At 32.3% G+C, this 27,734-nt stretch overlaps 1 protein-coding gene and 1 long non-coding RNA gene across 3 annotated transcripts in view; both read right to left on the bottom strand.

Moving 5' to 3' along the window:
• LOC140622253 (uncharacterized) overlaps window positions 1-27,734 on the bottom strand; it is a 196,669-nt gene that overhangs the window by 111,784 nt on the left and 57,151 nt on the right. The window lies entirely within an intron of this gene.
• Window positions 20,020-20,433, bottom strand: LOC140622442 (transcription elongation factor A protein-like 8). Its single transcript, XM_072808152.1, has one exon. It carries the CDS (start codon window positions 20,375-20,377, stop codon window positions 20,045-20,047), a length of 333 nt encoding a protein of 110 aa, XP_072664253.1. The 5' UTR covers window positions 20,378-20,433; the 3' UTR covers window positions 20,020-20,044.

The following is a 27,734-nucleotide window of genomic DNA, read 5'->3' as shown; positions in this document are numbered from 1 at the left end:
CCCAAGTGTGGTATATACTTAGAATGTAATATTACTCAGCTGGAAAAAGAAGATCTTGGATCTTGCTATTTGTGACAACATGACTGGACCTAGAGTATTATGCAAATGAAATAAGTCCGACAAAGACAAACACCATATGACTTCACTTATATGTAGAACCTAAAAACCAAAGCAAACAAAAGCAGAAACAGACTCCTAAATAGAGATGATAAACTGATGGTTTGCTAGAAGAGATGGGCAAAGTAGGTGAAGGGGAGTGGGAGGTACAGGCTTCCAAGTATGGAATGAATAAGTCACAGGGACAAAAGGTACAGCATAAAGAATACGGTCAATGGTACTGCAATAGTATTTTATGTTGACACAGCATAAAATATTGACTTGTCAGATCACTATATTGCATACCTGAAGCTAGTGTAACATTATGTGTCAACTATACTTCAATGATTAAAAAAAAAAAGTAAATAAATAAATTAATCTGTTGCAGATCCTAAAACAAGTATTTGTTGTTCATGCGAAATTCAATTTTAACTGGTGGTCATGTATTTTTATCTTCTAAATATGGCAACTTTATTACTGGAGCATACCATTTTACCTTTGTGTTGAAATACTTAGTATATATCAAACACTTTTTTTTAAGATTTTTTTTATTGATTCATGAGAGAGAGAGAGAAGCAGAGACACAGGCAGAGGGAGAAGCAGGCTCCATGCAGGGAGCCCGATGTGGGACTGGATCCCGGGTCTCCAGGATCAGGCCCTGGGCTGAAGGCGGCGCCAAACCACTGTGCCACCCGGGCTGCCCACAAACACTTCTTCAATGTGAGTAAACCACATGCTGTGTCTGAAAGAAAATGATAACATATTCAAGGAGGTAGTCAGAGGCTTAGAACGTACTGGAAGGGTAATAATAGGAATCAGAGAAGTCAAGAAGTAGAAAAGAGGGCCAGGGGATTGGAGGACATTAAAATTCATATCTGCATATTTTAAATGCTGTGGAATATTGATCTTGAGTATCAATAGTAAGTACTGAACTAGAAAGCACTTTTTCTGGATATTTTTCTTAGATTATTATATTTATGTATCATCTCAATATTATCCCAAATTATTTAATGTAAATCATATTGAGGAGAAGAATCAGTAGTTTTGGACTTTTACCCTTATTTTTCTGCATACTACAGATATTTCTATATATCAGACATAGCATAGGTCTGCACAATTTGCTGGCTCAAAATTATTTATATCTGGATGAGACATAAAATTCAGGCATACATAAATTAAAAGTCCATTTATTTTGATGCCTTTTTGCCAAGTTATACATACTAAAATGACTATCTTTCTGGCAAATTATCTTTAGTGTGTACTAAAGCTCACATTTGAAAAGAAAACCAAAGAAATGTGTATGGCAATTCACTTAAAATATCACAAAACAGCTGTTTTCAATATGTGCTGATACACTTGATAAAATGAAAATTGGGAATTGTCACTATTGATTGATAGCCATGCTATCAAGCCCCTGGCAAGCTACATCAATGTTAAATATTTTGAACTTTTCATAGTGCTCTGGAGGAGAACAGCAAAAACAAAACAAAATAATGACAAAAACATGGTACTTTAAACAAGTGCCTTAGGACAAAAAAACCTCCTGCAAAGTTTAAACTTGGTAGCTTACAGTCTGGACATGATGAGAGCTACAGCAGGTTTTGTTTTGTTTTGTTTTGTTTTGTTTTGTTTTGTTTTGTTTTGTTTACAGCAAAATTTAAGCCCTTTTATATTTCTTTAGAACAAAGCTTCTCAACTGTGGACAGCAGACCCTTCCATTTTAACAAGGTTTCATAGAAGTGTGAGCCTAGAGTCTGTTGGAACACAACCACCAATCCCATTGCCTTCCCCAAAACAATAAAATTTAGAATAACTTTGGTGTGAAATTAATGAGTTTTATGAATACTGATTTCGTTTGTGGCTTTTAACCTACAAAAACCTAGGGCTTATATATATGTTCAGATATTTTTTCATGTGAAACATGTCATATCATTTTCCTTAAAATCACTACTTTACAATTTAGACTGAGAAATGTAAAACTGGCTCTTAAGTGTAACAAAAGAATCATAAGGGCCTCACGTCCTCAAAACATCTTTTCAACCCTTTTGTCAACGTTAATGATTCAATACATTTATTTTTATGATGTTGGGTCAAAATAAGAAAAATTATGATTGCTCTGAGATGAAAATAGTATTGACATTGTTAAGCTTTATTAGTAAATCATAATTTATTGGGAGCTACTGTTTCACATTATTTCTTGAGAACAATTTTTAAGTAAAAATCGAGGTCAGGACCATTGCAACAAGATGACAAAGGGTAAGAATGGAGGACAGAGGATAAGGAGTAAGAAATAGGAAGCTACAGATGCAAACAATTTGACTGAATTAACAATTCTGATATAAAACTGCATGTGATATTTTACTTATATCTATGCCATTCTTTCTTATATCTGAACATATAAGACTGTTTCTGCAGTGCATATAAAGGGTGACAGAAATCAATTCCTACAGTTCTTATCTAGTTTATGAAACCAGTAACCCAAAAAATAGGCCTCAGCGCCAATTTAAACTACCCAGGAGAAAACTACCATACTTGGTTAAATGTTCCCATTGGGAACAATTAGATAATGCTAAAGATGATCCTACTGTCATGATGTTGAAGGTAGTGGAACAGTTAACAGTGAACAAGGAACCTGGACAAACTTCCAGTTCTTTTGCTATGTAAGCATGTGTGCACACACACACCCCCTTTTTTCCTTACATTCAATTCCAAACAAAGTCCAATAACTCATCTAATAGCCAGAAATGTATCCATCTCTTTCCAAAAAGAATATAGCCTATAGTATTATGCGATACTCTAAATTAATGTTGGTAGTATGATAGACTGGAGCAATTTTTCTAAGTTCTCTAAGAAGGTAAAAGTTTGCATGTACAGGGATCCCAGGTGGCTCAACGGTTTAGTGCCTGCCTTCCACCCTGGGTGTGATCCTGGAGTTCCAGGATCAAGTCCCACATTGGGTTCCCTGCATGGAACCTCTGCCTGTGTCTCTGCCTCTCTCTCTCTCTCTCTCTCTGTGTGTGTGTGTCTCATGAATAGATAAAAATATTTAAAAAACAATTTTGCATGTACTTTAGAGAACTATTTGTCAGTATCTACTAAATCTAGACGGATATATCCGAATCCAAAATATTTTACTTTTAGGTATATATCCAATAAAAATGAAACCAAAAGACACATATAGATGTTTAGAATAGTATTATCCATATGATAGAATATTGGGAACCACCAACTACTAATCAACAACAGAATGAATATATTGAACAATATGAATATAATTAAATAATATTTCACAACACAAATTTACAAACTACTATATACAACAATGATAAATTTCATGAGCTTTACAATGACAAAATAAGACACAAGAATGGATATGGTATTTATAAACTGTACATAGCTTGAAAGAGTAAAACTAATGCAAAAATCAGAATAGTGGGAAGGAAGAAAAGACAATAGCCATAAGACATGCTTTTTGTGCTTAATTTTGGTCTATTCTATGCAAGAAAGAGAAAAGCAGGCCTTAACTTCCAGGCCAGCACTCGTACTATCAGCTTTTAATTGTTTAGATCAAATAAAAGACCCTGATATGCACTCAGTAAAGTTACACCAAAAGCATCACTTTTGAAGGGATATGTAATGTTAAAAAATAAACCAATTATGTGAATGTTTAGGTTATGTCTGAAAATATATCAAGAAACTTTCCAAAACTACATCATTCATAATAACGCCTTTAATCAAATATTACATTGTTCTGTAATCCTCATCTCATCAATGTGACTTTATAGGCAAAACCTTTAGTGATATAAGTTTACAATCACTACTACCATTTTCAAAAAGTAAACATACAGGGTAGTAGGTTGTTAGAAACAGATCTTTTAAATGCATATGAAAGCATTATACCTTTTTTTTTTTTTTCCAGAGCTACAAAAGACTTAGGTCATAACAAACTAACACATTAGTTTGGGAAATAATGTCAAGATTTTAGGTAGAAGCACGTGTTGTAACAAAAGAAAAGTCTTGGAAAAGGCATGAGACCTGAGTGCATTGCCAGAAGAAAGATTTTCAACAAAACTATAAAGAGGTCTCTATGCCCAGAAAGACCATCAGTAGAAATTCTCCAAACTATTTGCAGTGGTGTATCTGAAAAAAATGAAGCCTTTTTAAAATAAAAATCTACTGGCTCATCATACCCCCCTGAGGGAGGTAATGCATATTGGAGAATTAAGACATCAAATGGAGGAAGGGCATTTATGGGAAAGGGCAGCATACGCCTTGGAAAATAATACAGTATCATGTCAAAGACATAACTGATTTCTTTCAAATGCATTCACTAGAAAATTTCAGAATAAACATAAAAAGTTTCACTCAGAGGCTCTCTCTTTCTCTCTCTCTCTCTTTCCCTCTGAGTGAATTACAAGTGAGAAGGAAGGTAGGAAGTAGCATTCTAGCTGATTCTCACCCTTGCATAACTAGAACATATGTAATATTTTAATATTACACTTAATACACTTAATACATATAATATATGTAATATTTTAATATTTTAATACACTTAATACATATAATATATGTAATATTTTAATATTTTAATATTAAACTTAAAAATCTACTATGTGAATGCTTAGGTACTAAGCAAAACAAAAGATGAAAACAAAGATTTCTTGACATAACATTGGATTGAAATACATAAAACTCAGTTGATTTAAAATGGACCTATCAAGTGCTCTGCAGGTTCAAAGGAAGATGATTTTTCAGAATGTATAAATTGGAGTTAAAAGAGTAGAAGATACAACAATCAAAATAGACTATTTGTTAAAAGAGTGTGTTTTTTCTTTTCCCAATTTCCTAATTGTGCATCACTCTTTTGTCAATAAAACAGGATCCATACTATGTAGTCAAAGTACAGGTTGTCTAAACATAGGAATTAGAAATGTTCTAGAATTTGGAGCAAAGTTCAGAGAAGCCTTTATAGGTCTCAGCGTTTATGGGTCACAGAATCAACTAATGCTCAAGAAGTTCACCTACTTAACATCACATCCGCCATCTTTCTGTCCATCCATGTGGCTCTCTGCAGCCACTAAAGAGAATAATGATCTTTCACTGGCAGGTTCTTACTAGGACCTCACAGAAAAAGAGTCTGGAAAGTAAAAGCTCTTGGTCCTGCTTTTTCCTCTGTGATGTAGAAAAACCTGAGAATGAGTGTCAATGATGCCAATGTGACTAAAGGCAACACTACATAAACAACACGGGTTAATAAATATTGTTCTATAATTCCAAGTGGTTTAAGGCAATTTAAGGGAAAAAGACTTAGACTATGGAAATCATCAACCTTGGAGTCCCTGTTGTCAGACTGATATCATTGTGAAAAATGGTTCTAATACCCTAACACTACAGGCAATTTGGAACTAATCACTAATTTATTAAATAGAGAGAACTTTTATGGCTTTTCCTTTTTTTTTTTTTTTTTGGTAAAATATCATAGTTCATCATCATGGCTAACAATCATTGAATGTAAGACATACCATTAGTTTATGTAAAAATGAGGAAAAATTGTCAATATAATAATGATGCACCATTCATGATTAGATGCTATCTAATGCTAAATTCAGAGCAATTAAAGGTGAAGAAGACACTCACTTCAGGATCAGTGGAATTCAGTATAATTATTCTAAATTTAAACATAACAAACAGTAAATATATATACCACTGTTACCTTGATAGTTTAGTAATGTGGTGAGATATTTTATGTATTTAAACAACTAAGACCAAGCCAGTGCGCTAGTTTCGTTCCTGAAAGGCATAGTCAAACTCAATTCTTAATGCTCCTTCATTACTGACTTAAGCGGTCCTTGTCCTGTATGTTATGTCAAACATCATTTTAATTCCATTACTAATTCAGAGCATATTACTTTTTGGTATTTTATATTTCTGCTGTTAATTTATTTTTATTTATTTTGGAGGGGAGGGGCAGAGGGAGAGTGAGAGCGAGGGAGAGAGAGAATCTTAAGCAGGCATCATGCCCAGTGTGGAGCCCAACACAGAGCTTGATCTCACAACCCTGAGATCATGACCTGAGCCAAAATGAAGATTTGGACACTTAACTAACTGAGTCACGCTGGTAGGCATCCTTCTGTTGTTAATTTAGTGATGAGTGCTAATTAATATGCAATATATACAAAAATTCTAACTTGTAAATTTCTAAATATTTATCAAGGATTTACTATGCATAAAATACTTGCTACATGCTATAAGAAATACAAAAATGAATAGGATATGACCTCCCTCTCAGGGAACTTACATCAGAATAATTTGAATAGTGGTTCTTAATAAACTATTAGACTAAGCATGATTTCTGCACCAAGAGAATTACAAAATATTGGAGGACTACACTGACACAAATAAATCTGTATTAGGAAACATTCCAATGGCTGACTGTTTTTGTTTTATTTTTCTAGGTCAATGACAATAAAATATTCACAGAAATAAATTGTATTAAAATAAAATTGGGCAATATAGAATGGTATGGGAAAATACTTCTCAAATAATAACGGTGTGGTTTTTGCCAAGAAATTTCATCTTTCTGTGTTTCAGAATTTTTACTGCCATACTAGGGAAAGTAGCCAAGCAAATAAATTCACAGTATTGATCTAAGTTGCCATTAAGAAGCTTTAAAACCATATTATCACTGTTTGTAAATACAAAGAGCATGTATTATCATTCCTTTTGTGTTTTACAACTTTTATGTCTCTTTCTTTCCTTTGAGCTTCCCTGACCTTGCTTTTTTTCCTTCAATGTTAATCTGTAGATATCTTTGTAGATGCCAAAATATGAAATTCTTGAGAGTTTAGGCCTACCTAAACTTCTGATAAAATAAATACAAACAAGACAAGAATCAAGCTTCTTCTATTCTGAAGATGCAGAAAATAAGATATCATTCAGTATAATTTTTTTAAAAAATTTCCCTTGAAAATATTTTCACAAAAATCTTAAAACATATTTCATAAATTATTGCTATATTCCTTGTGAATATAACATTTTACCTCTAATAATCTATGATTCCCTTTGGTGAATTATATACCAAGTTTCCATATATGAGTGTTGCCATTTCCAAGCTCTGTATTATATTGATCTATTTGGCTGTCACTATAAAAAGCACAATGTTTTAATTACTATATCTTTATGTTAAGTTAATATTTTGAAGATGAGTCCTTTCCTTATTCTTCTACAAACTGGTTTGGCTTTATTTGCTTTCATGCCAATCACATGAAATTTTAACATTAGCTTGTTGAGTCTGGGGAAAATTCTCACTGCAGTTTTGACTATATTTGAATTTCAGTAAGATTATTTGGGAAGAATAGTCATTATTATGGTATTATCATTTTTACTCACGAAGTTATAATTCTGTATTTTTATATATTCCAGATGAGTTGGAAAGGAACTCCATGAGGGAAGTTCAGATTGTTTAGCAATTTAACTATCTATATGAAAGCCAGATGTATTTCTGGTCCATACTAGAGCACAAATTTCACAAGGATTAATGATCTAAGAATTAAAAAAAATTTTAAGAAGAAAATGTAATTGAATATCTTTATAGCATTGAGAAAGAACTATGTTAAAAGTAGTAAATAATCACAAAATAAGCAAAAATACATTAATAAACTTCTTTTTACAAGAATAAGGCATCAACAATCAACAAAGGAAAGATAAGTCACAGAGAGAAAAATAAAAAATTAAATTAAAAAAATTAAAAATAATATTTGGTGAAAATTATTTAGATTCGTATAAGCTATAATTGTGTTTGTAAGGAAACTTCATGGAGAGAAATGAAATAATAAGGTGATCACAATCACATTGTTGATTTTAAGAAGTATTCTGATATAATGCAGTTTCATAAGATTAAGAAGAGTCTTCAAAATATTTATATTCTTTTGATCACAAGAATGTGAAAAGCAGTAAGATCTTTGTGTCATTTTAGTAAAGACAGGAAAGGTACAGCTGGTTCATCCTTAAACAAGTTTTTCATGGGAACTGGGGTGGGAATGTATAATGATATCACAGGGGGATTTTGGGACTTCACATAAAAGACAATTTTTGTTGTAACATTTTTAGGCTGTTAAAAACTTATTTTTATAATTTTTATTTCAGTTGGAAAACATTCATCTCTGTATAATTGAACTTGATATCTATTTTACTGCTTATTTTATCATATTTGAGAATCTTTCTATGCAGATCATTCTCAATAGGAGCTTGTTCACTTGTTCTTTGCTTTCCTTCCTCTTCTCCTTCTCATACCTTTCATTTGTTCACTCTGAGACCCAGTATCACAGTGATTATTTGAAGTTTGCCTCCTGAAGTGATAGTAAAGACATGTTACATATAATTTCTAACTTCTATTTTCAGGATTCATCTTTTGACAAGAGGTACTTTTTTTATTCCTATTATGTGCAGTGAGAATGACTCTGATGTTCCACTGAAAGCTCAGAACAAGTCAATGCGTAACCAGAATATTCATTTCTGTCAACTTCTTTTGAACTGAATCACATCAAATTTGTCGCTTCACTTCAATTTCTCCACTTTGTTTCTATAGAACATTTGGATCATGAATTTTTTTGGCGTCATTTTAGTTTTCAGATATGCTTTTTCAGCTGTTATTGTTGATGTCGTTTGTAACATTTCAATGTGTTTGGAGCAGGCAGTGTAAGTACATATGGGAATCATCTTCACCAAAGTCTGATCAAATATACTTCTAAAGAACTGTGTGTATAGTTTTTAAAAATGATTATCTGTCTTTATACATTTGAGTTTTAAAATAAATGTTCCTATATCTAATGACTAATTCTGAGAATATTTTTGGAGGAAAACTTACCAAAACAATTTACATTCTTAATAAAATAAATGACTAATCAAGTCTAATATTATACTTATAAATTATAATATTGGGGATCCCTGGGTGGCTCAGCGGTTTGGCGCCTGCCTTTGGCCCAGGGTGCGATCCTGGAGTCCCGGGATCGAGTCCCGCGTAGGGCTCCCGGCATGGAGCCTGCTTCTCCCTCCTCCTGTGTCTCTGCTTCTCTCTCTCTCTCTCTCTCTCTCATAAATAATAATAAATAAATAAATAAATAAATAAATAAATAAATAAATCTTAAAATAAATTATAATATTATTTGATTGATGTGTTTTCTTTCCTCAAGAAATTAAATTTAAATAACAATAAAGAATCAAGTAAACTAAATACATTTGAAAAGCAGTACAAAAAGGTTAAAAGTAATTTAAAGTGTATGAAATTTAGGATACCTGATAATATCATTAAGTTTTTCTAGAGCTTTCAATAAATCTATGAATCTTTAGTGTTTCATGCTGTTAATTTGCTCTTATTTATTTTTCACTTGATTATTCTCACCAACATTATATTTACCTCTCTGGTCTTTCTGAAATATTAGCTTTTGGCAAATCTTGATATTCTTTATTGTATCTTTATTCTCAAGATTATTAAGTTCTGATCTTTAATATTTTCATTGTTTGTGTGTGTGTGTGTGTGTGTGAATTCTAGACTTTTGGCTCTATTCCAAATTTTTCCAACTTCTTTAGTTGGAACTATGAATCATCATTCTCTAATTATTATATTAAAAAATAAATGAGCAAAGTTATATGTTTACTCTAGGGGCTACTTTAGAATGTAACAAAAATGATAGTGAATCATTAAGTTTATTAATTATTGGGAAGTTTATATACATATATATTCTAACACACATATACAAACATACATACATTTCTTTGTATACACAGGTATAAGCATGCTTATTGAATTGCTGTTCATTATAGCAAAAGTTATGCAGCAACCCAAATAAATAAATCATTTCAAATTTTTATACATTTAGCCAAGGAGTAATATGCAGCTGCTAAGAAAAATCTTATAAAGTTATATGGCTTTTTGGCATGCTTTCCCAAAATATATGAGCTGCAAAAGCAAGAAACAAGGACTCAATAGTAAGAATCGATTTTAAGTTCCCTTAGTGCTGAGTTTATCATATGCTATTCTCTTAATAATAAAAATAGTATATCCTGAATATAATTTTTTTAAAGATTTTATTTATTTATTCATGAGAGACACACACAGAAAGAGAGAGAGAGAGGCAAAGACAAAGGCAGAGGGAGAAGCAGGCTCCATGCTGGGAACCTGAGTGGGACTTGATCCCTGGTCTCCAGGAGCAGGCCCTGGGCTGAAGATGGCGCTAAACCGTTAAGCCACCTGGGCTGCCCCTGAGTATAAATTAAAACAGGAAAACAAATGATAAATATTTTATTTTGCAGCCATAAGAATTAGCATTTTTACGTAATGAAATTCATCACTTGCAGTGCCAAGAGCAAAACTGTATTATGGAGGGGCACTTGGCTGGCTCAGTCAGTAGAGCATGTGACCTTGATCTCTCAGTGTCATGTGTTTGAGCACCATGTTGGGTGTAGAGATTACTTTAAAAAATTGTGTAATTAACTTATAGAGCATTAACTTTTAACAATATTTTGAAAATAATTTGGTAAAATGTTTCCCTTTCAGAAGCCTCACTCTGTGGCACAACAGTATCCCACCTGAGAAAAAATTATTTTACAAATATAATTAAAATAAATAAAAACATTTATACACAAATGTGTAGTGCATTATTATTTGAAAACACATGAGAGAAAACTAACCAAAACTTTAAACATTAGCAGAATACTTAAACAAACTGTGTATTATCAAATTAATTTTATACAGTTTCTAAATATTTGAATTTGATGTGACAGGATATGGAAGGACTAGAAAACATTTGTGAGAGAACTAGAATTGAGAAAAATAGATACTGACAATTTTTGACTAAGATATTTGAAAGAATAAACAACAATATGAACACAAGGAAAGGAATAGAGAAATAGTTTTACAAGAATGTTTTTGTCTTTTTCTTTTAAAAAATATTCTTGTGTGATAGGATTCAGCAACATAATTGCATTTCTTGTAGTTATTAAGCTTTTTCTAGTGCAGTGTGGTTGTACTCTTTTCAAAATTAAGTAAAGCTATTCAAATGTGACTTAAAATACTGGAAGTGGAGGATATTTCTACTTCAGACAGATGTGCTCTGGTATTTTCCTGGAGAAAAACAAAGTAAGACATACAGAGGGGCCAAGAAACTTAAATTCCCATTGAAGCCATTATTTTATATTATATTATTGTCCATGAATTTTCCTTGATATTTTTCTGGTTATAATTTTTTTATTATAGTCAGATCTGAAGTTATTGTTTAGTAGTTGAATCACTCTTAATAATCTTAATGTACATTACATTATAAATGTACAAGGACATCTACTATACCTCATTTTATTAAGCTTCATTTTATTCTGCTTTGCATTATTGCATTCTTGCAAATTGAAGGTTTATAGCAACCTCATGTAGAGCAAGTCTATTTGCACCATTTTTAAATTGTGTTTGCTCACTTCATGTCTCTGTGTCACATGTTGATAGTTCTTGCAATATTTTGAACTTTTACAATTATTATTATATTTGTTATAGTGATCTATAGTAAGTGATCTTTGATGTTATTATTGTATTGTTTTTGGATGCCATGAACCGTGCCATTATATAATAAACATAATAGACAAATGCTGTATGTATTCTGATTCTTCCACCCACCAGCTTCCTTTGTCTCTCTCCTTCTCAGGTCTTCTTATTCTCAGAGACACAACATTGAAATTAGGCCAATTAAGGGGCTCAGTTGGTTAAGTGTCTGCCTTCAGGTGATGATCTCAGGGTCCTGGGATCCAGCCCTGCATCTAGCTCCCTACTCAGTGGGGAGTCTGCTTCTCCCTCTTCCTCGGCCCCTCTCCCCCTACACATGTCCTTGCTCGCTCTGCTCTATTTCTCAAATAAATAAATAAATCTTTTAAAAAAGAAATTAGGCCAATTAAGAACCATACAATGGATAAAGAAGATGCAGTATACATATGCAATGGAAAAATGCTCAGCCATAGAAAAGAATGAAGTCTTTATGCAATGACATAGATGGAGCTTGAGAGTATTATGCTAAGTGAAATAAGTCAGTGAAAGAAAGACAAATACCATATGATTTCATTCATATGCAGAATTTAAGAAACAAACAAATAAGTTAGGAAAATAAAACTAGAGAGAGGCCAACCAAGAAAAACTCTTATCTATGGGGAACAAACTGATGGCTGACAGAGGGGAGATGGCTGGGGGGATGGGTGAAATAGATGATGAGGATTACGGAGGGCACTTGTGATGAGCACTGGGTGTTTATGAAAGTGTTGAATCATTACAGAAATTGTCAGATGATAATACAAGAAATGGCTATTATAGTAACAATGAAATATCATTTGATTTTATTTAAAATTTAGCAAAAATTAGGAAAACAAAAGTAATGTCTCAGGCTAACCAAGCATAGAAAAAATGTCAGGTTCATAGAATATGGTCAATCAATTGGATCATTTGGTAATATATTAAAAAATTAAAAATAAATAGATAAATTGATATAATTGCATTCCTAGGTGACAAATTCCTTTTCTGTTAAGGAGAAGATTAAATATTTATTCTTAATTAAATATTAATTAATTCTATTAAATGCATAAATGCTAGAATACACATTTACAATAAGCTTAATTCTAACAGCACAACTTGAAACTAACATTCAACATATGATATTTGCTGAATGATTAATGGTTCATTGGGCTTGTGGAACCCTTAAGTCACTAAAAACCATTTTGAAAAATGCATTTATAGACCCCAAAAGTTCATAAAGATTTTAAATACAGAGATGAGGCTATAGAACAAGGTGCATATTAACTCCAAATATATTCACATTAAGTGGAAAGCACTTGAAGAGATTATACAAATTATTTCAAATATGATTGGACTAATGTTATAGATAATTCTATTTCTCCCTTTATTTATTTATTTATTTATTTATTTATTTATTTATATTTTTAAAAAAGATTTTATTTATTTATTCATAGAGATGGAAAGAGAGAGAGGCAGAGACACAGGCAGAGGGAGAAGCAGGCTCCATGCAGGGCACCTGATGCGGGACTCAATCCCAGGCTTCCAGGACCACTCCAGGGCCCGAGGTAGGCTCTAAACTGATGAGCCATCCAGGGATCCCCCTTTTTCACTTTTTAATCTAATGTTTCATGCATTTAAAAAAATGTTACATTGAAAGACAGAGAAACTGCCAATGACTATACACCAAGGTGAATAATCATAACAGCAGGCTACTGTGATTTCCAAAATTCAAATCAATTTTCAAAGACCAATTATCATGAGAAAGAACTTCATTTCAACCACTTGTGCTGCTTTTCTTGGTAGCTACTGGGTGGAACAAGTGATGCAAAATAGAGAGCAGATACTTTTAATAGAATCACTCTGATAAGTCAGCAATACCTAAGAGTTTCCATGTATGCATGTATATTCATAAGGGCATTGTCTTTTATTTAAAGTCCCAAAATTTCTCTGTCGTATCATTACCGTATTCCCTCTCCAATTCCCATGAAATACATCCTTAAGGATGAACCAGCTATACCTATTCTCCCTCTTAAGTGGCATAAAAATTTTCATTGCTTTCCTCATTCTTGTGGTCGAAAGAATATAACTGTTTTGAAGACTCTTCTTGATTTTTTAAAAAGATTTATTTGTCTACTTGACAGAGAGAGAGCACCTGCAGGGGAAGCAGGAGAGGGAGAAGCAGGCTCCCCACTGAGCAGGGATATGGTGCTCCATCCCAGGATCCTGGGGATGATGACCTGAGCCAAAGACAGATGCTTAACTGACTGAGCCACCCAGGCGCCCTGACTCCTTAATCTTATGAACCTGCATTATATCAGAATACTTCTTAAAATCCTCAACGTGATTCTGATCACACTATCATTTCATTTCTCTCCATGACGGTTCTTTACAAATACAATTGTAGTTCATATGAATCTGAATAATTTTCACTAAATATTGCTGACATTTGTTTTTATTAATCACAATATATTCTCCTTCTTATTAGAAAAATATCAAACCAGTTGCTATAGCCTGTCTGTATTTTCTCATGATATGCTTATTTATAATTATTGTTACATTTACAGAAATGGACATTAAGCAGTAGGTGATCATAAACAGGAGGTGTAGCAATGGCTATTGATGTGCTGGGATTATTAGTAGGGAAATTCTGAAAAACAACTGAATGGTTCAGTTTTATATCTAAGTCATCAGATTTTCAAATAGAAAAATCCATTGGGTTAGTTCTAGTACTGATCTGATGATTTCATCCAATATATGGAATCAAAATAAAGTCTGAAAGTTTGTTATGTTGAAGGTAAAGCATAACAATAGCATTGTACATGACATAATAAATTTGGTTTAGATGTTTAATATTAAATACAAAATTAAAAGAGTAAAAATTGGGATGCCTGGGTGGCTCACTGGTTGAGCGTCTGTCTGGCTCAGGTCATGATCCCGAGGTCCTGGGATCAAGTCCCACATTGGGCTCCCTGTAGGGAGCCTGCTTCTCTCTCTGCTCATGTCTCTGCCTCTCTGTGTGTCTGTCATGAATAAATAAATAAAATCTTAAAACAAAACAGGCTTACAGAAAATAGATAAAAGTGTTACCAATTACAATTTTTTTAGATTAATAAACCTTAAAACAAACAAAAAATATTGCAGGCAATTCTACTAAATAAGTTAAAATAAGATTATACCCTAAGGAATTATTCTTCAAAAAATACCAATGCCATAGACTTAGAACTATATGGGACCTAATAACGGAAGTATATGAATATACAGCAAACATAATTCTTTTTAACTTTTGCTTTAATATATACATATGTTTTTTGATTATTTAAAAACAGTATCTGGATAGTATTATTTTACCAACCCATTAATATAATAAATACTTTGGTTAGCCAATGATAAATATCTGAAAATTATACTATTTTAATTGTTTTGCTCCTCATTTTACTCTCAAAATTTTCTTAATTTAATGACAAATTACATATTCAAACTTAGACAAGAGAGAATGGCATTCTTCTTCTTTAATTTATATATTTAGATTACTATCCAAATCTCTGGAACAGTGGTAGATAACATACATTATGCCAAGGTAACTATAATGATTTTCTGATGACCAAGGATATTATTATCTTTATAGCTTGTTGGATTCTTTTTTCAGTGTAAATAATATTCCTCTGAGGGCTCAGATTGTTTCTGTCTCTATACTTCCCCCAAGATGCATTTTTTTCTCTACCTATCATTTAAATTTATTCATCTGGAAATAGGAATTTCCATAAAATGTGTATCCACTAGACAACATTTGCACCAGGCAATCTCCTTGGTGCTTTTTGTTGCATTGTTTATTTTAATTTAATCACATCCACAACATGCATTGCAAAGTCTAGGACTCTGAACTTCAGAAAGAATTAATATGTCAAGAGACACAGTAAGTAATAAGTTGTGAAAGTTTGGGGTTATGTTCCAAAATATAATGAATTTATATTTCTGTATTGACTAAAAATAAATCTAGGGTATGAAATAGATGTGCTAATAAGAAAAAATAATTTTAAGAAGGGATATGTCATATTCTCATTATCACATGATACATATATCTTAAGAACAAGAGCAGAAAAGAGGTAAGATATAGACAACTTGAATAGGAACTGTATGAAAATGGAATTAAACCCATTTATGGTAGGCAAAAAACTTCAAACTGCAATCAGCAAAATAAGATATAACCCCCCCTCCCAGAAGCTGATTCAGAAGAGAATCTGGGAAATCATTGTTATAATTGAAAACAAAAAAAATCAAAGAAATAAAATGAGATGACAAAATATTAAACATTTTCCAAGTGAAGGAACTATGAATGAAAGAACAAAAGCCATAATCAAAAACATCCTAGAATGAAGGTTTTCTTGCCCAACTAACAAAAAAGTGTAAAAATTGAGCATGTTCTAACGATTTTGATACAATTCATTGAGAATAGTTATACACATACAAATCTAATAGTGGAAAGCTATAAAGATAGATTAGTTAAAAGAAATCATACCATTTTTCATGTTACTGAAATATACTTATTAACTAATAACATTAAATGTTAAAAGTTAAATATCTCAAAGTTGAAAATGCAAAGAAAACATCAAAGTTTTTGAGGACAAGATCTCTAAATTAGCACCCTTAACTAAAAAAAAAAAAAAAAAAAAAAAGCAACTAAGAATAGATTCAAGCAAATAGTCACACCACAAATGTTTCCATCTAGATGGGTGGATGGATGGCTAAACACACAACACATATATGAAAATCTTGGCACTGCAGGTAAATATATGTCCTCAACTCCTGTATTGGCATCAGCCCCTCAATATGCAAGTACAAAATCACATCATATTAAAAATAGAGAAAATACCATGTCATTGATTCCACCCTTCATCCCCACAAAATGTTCACCTCTAAGTGAAATTTACTACTACCCCTCTACACCCATTCTAAAAGCCTGGGAGTTGTTCAATTCTCTATTCAGTCTCTGACACTCTCCTTTTCTAGATATATATCTATTTATGCATATATAATCCCATACATATATAAATTGTTCAAAAAATAAACTATTCATACTAAATTCATATGCATATGTAAACACAATTATTTATTCAGCAGATAATTTTTTATAGAGCCTCACAGAATTGTGGTTATGAACACAGACTTTGGAGTCCATCTGTGTTCAGATTTTGACATCATCTCTTATTAGTAAGTTGGGTCATCTTAGGTATGATATTGATTTTTTGCCAATTGTATGAAATATGATATCTTTTTCAAGTTTGAAACTTGTACTTAAAATTTGTGTAAGTTAGTCTTCCTTGCACAAAATCTAATTTTAATAAGTCAAACTCATCAATAGTGTATTATTTAGAGTCAATGATTTTTTATCTTGATTTAAAAAAACAAAATATTTCCTACTCCACTCTCTTGAGATATTCACCATATTTTTTCCAAAGTCACATCTTTCATTTTGATATTTATGCATTTATGTATCGATATTATGTATATGTATTATATATTATATTATGTATTTAATCTATATTTTATATATATACACACACACATATATATGATGATAGGTGAGAAGCCAATATCTTTTTGAGAAACCAATATCTTCTTTTATATAGTAAACTATTTTTTCCAGTTCTCTGTTTGAAAATATCCTTCCTTCACTACTTAGCCAAAATTGTATCCAAGTATAGGTATAACCAGGGCTTTCTTTTTTCGATTGTCATTTTGTTTATCCATTCACAAATACTAAACTAATTCACTATTGCTTCAAAATACATACTACATAATTTAGGCCAAATCTGCTTTCCTTGTTCTTCTTCAGATATTTGATGGTTATGTTTTGACCCTTTAAGAATTTTGGTTTTATTTGGAGGGCACAAAATAGTAAAGTGATTAAATGGTCCAACCGCCTTCAGTGCAATGAATCCATGGGACTAAGTTCTTGATAAAGAGATCAATGAGAAGTGTTGTATGTAAGCTGCTCAGCTTTGAGTACATTACTGCTAATAAAAATCTCACGTAGCCTAGCACTTTTATTTGTCATGGGCATCACATATGGAGATGTTCAGGATTAATAAGTTAAGAGTATAAACATCGTTTCCTAAAAATACCTTCTCCTCACATAGTCCTTCTCCCCCAGGTTAGTTCAATCCCCTTCTTTTATGCATTAATAGTGCCCAAGCACTTTGCATTTAAAGAGTTTTCACAAATAAATAAAATATTTATAAAAATAAATAAAAATAAACTTTTCACAAATATATTAATAAATCACTTGATTTTTAAAAAATATTTATATTTTACTATACAGTATGATCAACTTGAGGACAGTTCCATGTCTCTGTCTGGTTCATTATTAGACTGTTATACTCACAGTAATAGCATTGTACTTGACACACAGTATATGTGGAAAATATCAACCACCCATATTTTTTTCTAAGGAAATGAGAATCAAGAGTGAGGTGTAGGGGTGAAGGCTATAAATTTAAATAGGGGGACAATAACTAATAAGTATAAATGTGACATTTGATCAAAGTCTTGAAAGAGATGAAGTTAGCTCTCGAAGATTCTTGGGTAGAGCATTTTAGACACTCAGTATATAGAGTCAGTTAACAAATCCCAAAGTGAAAGTAAGCCTTGAGTATTTGAGGAAAAGCAAGTAGACAGCATTGTGAGACCTGAATAAACCAGCATGAAATATGTGGGAAATGATTAGAGAGTAATTATACTTAGGGCACAGTTGAAGAGCATATTGGCAAAGTTCAAGACATTTTTACTTTGAAGTTTATCCTTTTGGATTAATTTCCCAGAGGACAAGAACAGACTGACATTAGGTTCCTTCTACTGAATTCAGCAATTCTGGAAAATATTTGAACAAAAGCATATATATAAAAGAGTGTGGTTACTTATTTTTCCGAACACAGACACCTTATTAATCATGTAAATTTAAGTTAGAAGAAATATGGAATATAATTGCTTTCATTTCATTGTGTATATTTTAATATTTACCAATAGTTGATATGTGACATTTGTTTTTGGTCAGAAAATATGTTAATGTTTTCTAAATAGAAATCATATTTACAAATAAAAATTACAGCTAATTTGTCCAGTGGGCAATATAAATTATAAAATGTTGAGTCATCATCAATAGTAAAATGCAATAAAATCTTGAAATTAGTAATAAAACCAAACAGAAGGTTATATAGTCCACAGACTACAGGGAAATAAAGTTAAAAGGTCAACGTGGTACAGTTGTAACAGAGATGAATTTTAATAAACTCTATAATATGGAACTCTTAATGCAGAGAAAATATGTTAGGAGAATTTCATATTTCCCTTCATCGCAATACTTTATTTTGGTCTGGCAAATGTAAAATATAGCTAGACACAGAAAAAAAGAAAAAAATCCTCAATATTTTCTTTAAAAAACAAAAGAATACTTACACTTTCTGGGAATGATTTCATAATGACATGCTCTTCAATGTTCCATTTGATGAGTAGTTGCATAAAGTTTAATTACAGAATAAAAGGGAATATACATTTTAATTTGATTTACCTACTGAATATTGCATGGCAATATATGTTATTCTACCAATTGATACATATTTTTGAGATACAATTGACAGATATTAATCAATTACATTATATAACTATAATATATATTATATTTATTATGATATACATATAAAACCATATTACATAACCATAATATAATGCTTCTAAAAAGATTGCATTTTTTTGTTTCAGATTTTTATTATTTTATTTTATTATTATTATTTTTAAATCTGTAATAATTGCCAGTTTTATTCCTCTGGCTAAGAGAACCAGAGGTAACTTGGGGTTTACATATTTTTAATAGTTCATCCATCAAGAGTTTAGGTGCCACCATTGCCCTTCTAAGCTAGTTGCAGATTATTTAACTCTTACTTATAAAACTTTAATTCTTTTTTTGTGTGTGACATGTGTTCTTGAAAAAAATGCATATAAGCAAAAAGAAAAAAACTCACGCCACACAGAAATAAGCAGTTAAGTTTTTGATATGTATATATACACACACACAGGCACAGAAATTTGGGATTTAATCCTACATGTGAACTGATACTAAATATACTGCTCTGTAACTTGCTATGTTTTACTTTACAATATAGAATGAATATATTTTCATGCAAATATGTGAAACTTTCCAATTGAAAAACAGACCTCTGGAATGGGTCAAAATACAAAATCCAGTGAGATGCTGGTAACAAGGAAGCTGCCTAAAAAAAAATTCCACAGATGACTAAAGGTAAAACGAAAATCAGAGATACATCAGATAACAGAAAGAAAGCAGGGGCCAGATTTTAATATCAGACAAAAAAAAAAAAAAAAAAGAATTCAAGGCCCAAAGCACACAGGTTAAGGATGGCTACGTGAATGTCTTTGCTTCCAATGCATCATCATAAACTCGTTTCTTACTCTTCTTATCTCTTCCCTAAGCCTTTCCAACTCATCTACTCTTCTTATCATTTCTTCAGGATCCAAATGCCCCAAAGGAATGTCCTCTTTAAACCCCAGGCCAAGCTGGGTCAGCCCTCCTCTAAGATTTCCTCCTGCTTCTTGGCTTACACCTTCTTCAGAAGGTTGAAGATTTCCTTCTCCCTCCTGTGGTACATCTTCTGAAGGGCGGTCTGCCTCGGTCTTTGGCATGTTCTGTGCTTTTCCTTCATTTTCTTCACAAGACTTTTTCATGTTGAATATTTTTCTGTTATTTCTTTTGAATAATCCTGAAAGGATCCGGGGCACTTTTCTCCTCCAGTAATATGGAGCAAGATTTTTATTATTTTAAAGGCGACAGGAATTATGTGGATGTGTAGAATTCCCCATCAGAAAATTCAAGAGACTGTAAAAGTCCACTGGGGTTCTGATCTTAAGGAAGTAGAACTTTTCTGACTGGTTGTATACTTAGATTAGAAAATATACTTAAAAATAGCATTAGAAAATGATTTCTTTATTATTTCATTCTAAGTAGTCATTTTTTATCTACTACCCTATTCACAGATAAATATTTAGTAATATTACAGATTGTTGATTTTGTCTCTTACCACCATGGTTATAGTTCATGTAGAATTGCATATCTAAGGAAAGCAAAAATACTTGCAAATGATTCAGAGAGTTAATACCTGTTTATTTCATAGTCCTTAGTATTCTGTAAACAACACAGCTTTTGACTCTCAAACATGAGTAATTTTATATAGTGACACAATTTGCCGTATGGGAAAGAGTTGCTTATTCAGGTAATTTATGCTAATTAGTATCAAGAGAGAAAATAGATTTTTTCCTGTGATCTAAGGGTATACATTAATCTGAAAACAAAATTCACATGTGCATTAAATCCTGCACCAATAACCCTTGATTTAATATTTATTTTTCATTAAAAGAGAATACCTAGATTAATCATACAATTCTTTTGGTTACAAATGATGAATTACTAACTTAAAAAATGATTCCAGTTTCTAATTTCTTGGATAAACTTTTTTCCCTAACAAGCAATTATCATTTCCTTGCTGTTCTTAGAGTTGCTCTATGATAAAGAGGTGAGCAAAAGATAGTTTCCAAACACATCAGGAAAGCAAAGTGGTACAAATAATTCATGGCTGGTGATGGTGAGGAGTGAGGAGGAATTACATTAGGTATGATTTAAGGGAAAAGATGACAATTTCATACCATGTGTCTAATCCTGTGCATCGAATACTCTGAAGACCTTAGGTCAGTGGGATCTTTTGAAACAGACACTGAAAATTATAAAAGATGTATTGATGGTAAATTTTGTGAAATATGGAAGAGGAAGTAGAATTAGGCAGGGGAAGCAGATCTGATACCTGCGTAAAGGATTTGGCAGGGACGGTCTCATAGACATTGGTTCTCTCATTAATAACATAATGGTAAACTTAACTATTTCTAATTACTAGATTTTTGTTCTTGTCTCTATAAAGATTGTGTATGTGCATTTGTGCAATATATGTTTATGTTTATCACTTAGTCTTTTTTTTTTAAACTGGACTCTTAAATTCATTCATTTAATTAGATTTTCTAAATTTATTACTCTCTTAATTTCTCAGTCCTATCTGGACATCAAAGGCTATATCACTTTCACTGGCTTTAGTAATCTAACTTTTTTTTTTTTACCATATAATTCCAAAGGCTATATCACTTTCACTGGCTTTAGTAATATAACTTTTTTTTTTTTACCATATAATTCTATACCAAAGAAATTCCCAATGTGTTCTAGAGTGGGACTCCTAAATTTTCCATGATTATTAGCTCTAAAGGAGAATGTGAAATAGAATTTCATTCCTTTATTCCCAGAAAGCAATATAAATGTCGATTTGCTATCTCTAGTCAGATTTCAAAATGTATATTCTTGGGGAAGAAATGTTACAGTTATCATTAATAATGTATTCTGGGTATGTCCTAGGACAAATAGGGTATTTTAGATAATACTGGCTATATGCCTCACTGGGAGGTACAATAATACTGTTAAGTGCTCTGCCTTTGGTAGTTAACATTTCAGATTCCACCTACCTATTCCCATCTGTCTGATCTTAAACAGTCTGAGTTTCTACATCTCTAAAATAATAATATCAACTAACTCATAGGGTAGTTATACAGAAAAATTAAGATAATGCCTATGAAGTAGTTTCCACACTATTTCTCCTCTTAATAAATTATAAATCTTTATTATCAGATACAACTTCTATTGTTAGAAAATGGGTTTTTAATTTTAAAAGGTAGTTGAAATAAACCTTTTAATATTATTAATTTATAGATGGAAGACTACTTCATCGTTACTACGTTTCTTTTTTTAAATAACAAATGAACTGGTCTTATGTTTTAACCCAGTTTTCGTGTGAAAACACAGAAGAATTAATAATACTTGCCATCAAGGTGTTTTATTATTTTTGTATTTTAACTCAAGGAACAGAATATATGTACTCATTCTTCCTTAGAAAACTCTGTGAGAAATATTCTATAAGCATGTGCTTTACAGTGTCCAAACTTACTTATGTTCATTGTGAAGGTTCTTTCAACAGTATTATAAATTCCCTGGGTATTATGTTTTATTAACATACAGTCCTAAAAAGAAGCATAGATTACCCCAAGGATTATGTCTTTTCAAAAATGTATATTTTATTGTTAAACATACATTGCATGCTGAGCTATAATAAAACCCAGCATTATTCTTTACAACTTACCAGGGAATGGCTGTTCACTAAAATTGGATAGAATTTAGAGAGTGTCTTAGGAATTAACATATTATGTATTATGTTTCAGGTAAAAGAGAAGTAAATCAGTCTTACAGAACATTGGGTTGTACTACTGTGATCATCTATTGAATCTTTATGTTTCATTTTAGATTCTTCCGAACAACTGGGGCAAGAGAGGTACAAATTGGAAAGTAAAGGGTCTTTTAAATTTTTTTTTCAAAAACCATTAAAAAATTCTCACAGGACAGTTTTTCTGATACATAATACTACCTAAAAGCGGGACTCATTATGTTTTTAAATGCCCTAATTCTCTATATGCATTTTTTTCAAAATATAATGTTTGCAAAAAAATACATACAATGAAAATCTTCCAAGCTCTGTATGTATGTGGAAGTTTGGTTACAAATGATTATTTCCATAAAAACACAAGGTTAAAAACAAGCTTCATTATTATTATTATTATTATTATTATTATTATTATTATTTAGAGAAAACATGATAGGGTGTTTAAGTTTCTAGCTTTCTGGCCCATTGTGGTGTTTATCATTTTACTTTTTTGAGATTTTATTTATTTATTCATGAGAGACACAGAGAGAGAGGCAGAGACATAGCAGAGGGAGAAGCAGGCTCCCTGAAGGAAGCCGGACAAGGGACTCAATCCCAAGACTCCTGGATCATGCCCTGAGCCAAAGGCAGATGCTCAACCACTGAGCCACCCAGGTGTCCCTTGTGGTGTTTATCATTGAACAGATTACCTAACACCTCATTTCAGTAACCCAGAAAAACTGATTTATTACTTGCACCTGGCATGAGGGAGGCTGGATGGGTCCCAAAGGAAAATTACCTAGTTTCTTCCCGTGATCTTAAGAATTCCTCTTTTAGCTGCACAACAAAAAAAGTGACAAGAACATACAGGGACACATAGGAGAGTTGATAATAAAGCAAATATTCACTAACGACAACACTGCAAGTTTGATCAGATAATCAAAAGCTGGGGATCCCTGGGTGGCGCAGTGGTTTGGCACCTGCCTTTGGCCCAGGGCGCGATCCTGGAGACTCGGGATCGAATCCCACGTCGGGCTCCCGGTGCATGGAGCCTGCTTCTCCCTCTGCCTGTGTCTCTGCCTCTCTCTCTCTCTCTGTGTGAATATCATAAATAAATAAAGAAAAAAAATATTTTAAAAAAAGATTATCAAAAGCTTCCTAAAATGATTATTCATATGAAACAAAATATTCACATTTGGCTTTATCAATGAAATAAAGAGAAAAAAAATATCTAAGTCAGAAACTTAACCTATCACAGTCCTAATCAGAGACAACACTGATAGACAGGACTGACTATATAATTGTGGAGCCCAGTGCATAATAAAAATGCAGTGTTCCTTTTTCAAATAGGGTTAAAAAATTTAAGATGACAATAACAGAGTTTTAAACTAAGCCCAGAGCCCTTTTTAAGCATGGGGGCCTTTGTGACTGCACAAGTCACAAGTCTCTGAGAACTTCTGTCCTAGTAGGGATCTCAATAAGCCTCAGAGGAGGATGCGATTTGAGGATTTTCAATCAATTGGAGCTCAGTGAACCTACAAGATTATTGAATATTGGCTGTCTCAAATTGCCATTAAAATACACTGTTGATGAGAAAAAGCTGAGATTATTCTTATTGAGGCATGGGGCAGTACTACCTTGAGATAGTCTTGGTTGTATTGAAGGGGGAAAAAATGAAGTTGGAATACTTATGTGTTTTAGAGTCTAGTTTAGGACTTTCATCCAAGGTATTTATTGAGTTTAGTGGTAATTATCATGATATTTGAAATTATAATAAATGAAGATTTTAAGGTGAGGATTCTGAAGAGTCTTGGGGAATCTACAGTCATTTAATGTTATCAGTTGAAGAGATGAACATTTCATTATTCATTTAAATGAGTTTTTCAGCAAGTTCCAGGAATGAACAATAAAATTATTATAACTTCTCTCTTCCTGGACAAGAGTCTCCTTTAACAATAAAAACATGGTGATTAGGACAGAAATACAGTGGAATATAGAGTAATGTTAATGTAGTTATCTGTGCAGATAGGTTTGGTTTTCAAGGATAAGGTCTATTTTACTTAAAAAAAATGTTATTAAACAGCAATTTCTTAAAATATGGGTGATAGTTTCTTGTCTCAAAAATCAATGTTGGGAAAGTATAAAAATGAAAGGGAAACATCATTTCCAAGAGGTAGTCTAAAGAGAGAGGAGAGAGAGGGAAAGAAAGAGAAAAAATAGAGAGGAGAGAGAGGGGAGGGGAGAGGGGAGGGGAGAGGAGGGGAGAGGAGGGGAGAGGAGTGGAGGGGAGGAGAGAGGAGAGGAGAGGAGAGGAGAGGAGAGGAGAGGAGAGGAGAGGAGAGGAGAGGAGAGGAGAGGAGAGGAGAGGAGAGGAGAGGAGAGGAGAGGAGAACCCCACGGGACAGAATATTTGCCTTGCCCTTGATTTGGCTGAAAATAATCATTGCCTGTCTCTTCATTGAAGCAAAATAGCAGTAGCCACCAACACCCCTATGTTATAAGAACAAGTCATCATAGCTCTCCTACAGTGAGGGTTTAATTAGCATATATGCAGACTGACAAGCTACATTTGAGCCTTTACTTTTATCCATTTTCAGTCCCAAGTTCCTGTGTTGGTTAATTTTAATCTTTTAAGACTGTCTCTCTCCATTCCTGTTTTGTGCTAAAGATTTAAGAGAGAAATCTTGACCAGCAGAATTTGTGCTGTCATGGCCCTGAGTGAGAGTAATTTATGGTCTTTCTCTGGTGTCTGAGCCTCTTTCTAGATTTATCAGGACCAATACAGAATTATGTATTGCCTTGGCCTTTCTCTATTATAAATTTTTTTAATATTTTATTTATTTACTCATGAGAGACACAGAAAGAGAGAGAGAGAGAGAGAGAGAGAGAGGCAGAGACACAGGCAGAGGGAGAAGCAGGCTCCATGCAGGGAGCCCAGTGTGGGGACTCCATCCCAGGTCTCCAGGATCGCGCCCTGAGCTGAAGGCGGTGCTAAACTGCTGAGCCACCCGGGCTGCCCATCTATTAAAAATTGTTACAGAGTAGTTAATATCTCCAGAGAAAATGAACTCATAACTACCTTAAAAGAAAGACACCAAACTGAAATATATATATATATATATATATATATATGTGTAAATATACACATAAATATGTGTACATATATTTCAGCATGAAACACACATAGTTATAGGCAGGAACATGATAACAACATGAACCAAAAACCATTCAAAAGGAACCATATGGAACTTTTACTTAATAAAACCCATAAAGGTTAAAAAAAAAAAAAACTAAAACAAAACAGAAGATGGAATACATGTCACCAAAGATCTATTTAAATGTTGAAGGCAGAATGGAAAGATAAAAAAGATAGACAATAAAAAAAGAAATTCTAAGATCAAGAGTATGGAAATATAAGAGCCAATGTTGGGATAACAGAAAGCACATAAGTAGAAAAGAATTCGAATAGGAAAAAATATTTGAAGAAATATTGAAGAAACATGATTCAGAAATAAGAATTCTGTTTGAAAGGGTCTATCAAATGTTAAACAGTTAATAAAATAAATAACCATGACCTGGATATACTATAGTGAAATTTGAAAATGTCTGAAAAGAAGGGAAAATGTAAAAGTATCCATATAGAAGTTTGACTCAAAGGAAAAGAATAAATTTAAAATAGGTTTTCTTGTCAAAAACATTGTACTCAAGAAGATAATGAAGTATTAAAATGTAGTTAATGGAAGAAAATTATTTTGAACTCACAATGTTACAGCCAGACAAATTTGTATTCAAATATGAGTTATGAATATAGTCTTACACATGTAAATCCACATTGCTCATAATAAAAACAATTTTAGCTAAAGTATTATAATAATAAAAACCAAATATATGATTTGTTACAAAATATTTAAGAAGTAAAAAGAATACAATACTTGAATATTTATAATCAAAGACAGACTAAAGTAAAGGAAAAGAAAAAATAAATATATGGATAAAACTCAGAACTAAATCCCAGGTATTATCTAAATAATGCGAAGACGGAGTACAATACAAAAATACATGAACACATGTTTTTTATAAAGGAATTAAATAATAACTTAGAAATCAAATGGGAAAGTAATATAAATACGTATGTAGAGTGTGGGAAAGCATCATAAAATAAAACTGGCACAGCCAGTTTCTCATATAACTGGTGATAACAGATGTATGTATGTTCATCAAACCTACCAGTTAGAAAACTTTCGCATAGTATGTAAAAACAATGCATAATTTTATTTTGTCTATAGGAGATCTTTTTAACACACACACACACAAAAAAACGCACAGAGAGCTTGAAAATAGATTGAGAACATGAGAGACACCTAACTCTGGGAAATGAACAAGGGGTAGTGGAAAGGGAGGTGGGTGGGGGGTTGGGGTGACTGGGTGATGGGCACTGACGGGGGCACTTGGCAGGATGAGAACTAGGTATTAGGCAATATGTTGGCAAATTGAACTCCAATTAAAAAAATTAAAAAAAAAAAGAAAATAGATTGATGGAAAAAAGCACCCTAGGCAATTATAGACCAAAAATTTTTGAGGTATTAAGTTTAACATCTATAAAAAATAGAATTATAGTTCAAAATGTCATAAGGTACAAAACTAATATATGCACATAATATATATAAAACTAGAAGCTATGTTCATTACTATTAAACATGCATATTTTAACACACCTTAAAATATATCAAGTGATAAACGATAGAAATACAAGAGAAATGATAAATCAGCATTGCAATTAGTAATTTTAACACACC

Source organism: Canis lupus, chromosome 31 (genome assembly GCF_048164855.1).
Source record: "Canis lupus baileyi chromosome 31, mCanLup2.hap1, whole genome shotgun sequence".
Taxonomy (NCBI): domain Eukaryota; kingdom Metazoa; phylum Chordata; class Mammalia; order Carnivora; family Canidae; genus Canis; species Canis lupus.
This window is presented reverse-complemented; position numbering and strand designations above follow the sequence as displayed.

Bases quoted from the DNA above. Each gene is read 5' to 3' on its own strand.
- LOC140622442 (XM_072808152.1), bottom strand. From the start codon at position 20,377: ATGAAAAAGTCTTGTGAAGAAAATGAAGGAAAAGCACAGAACATGCCA.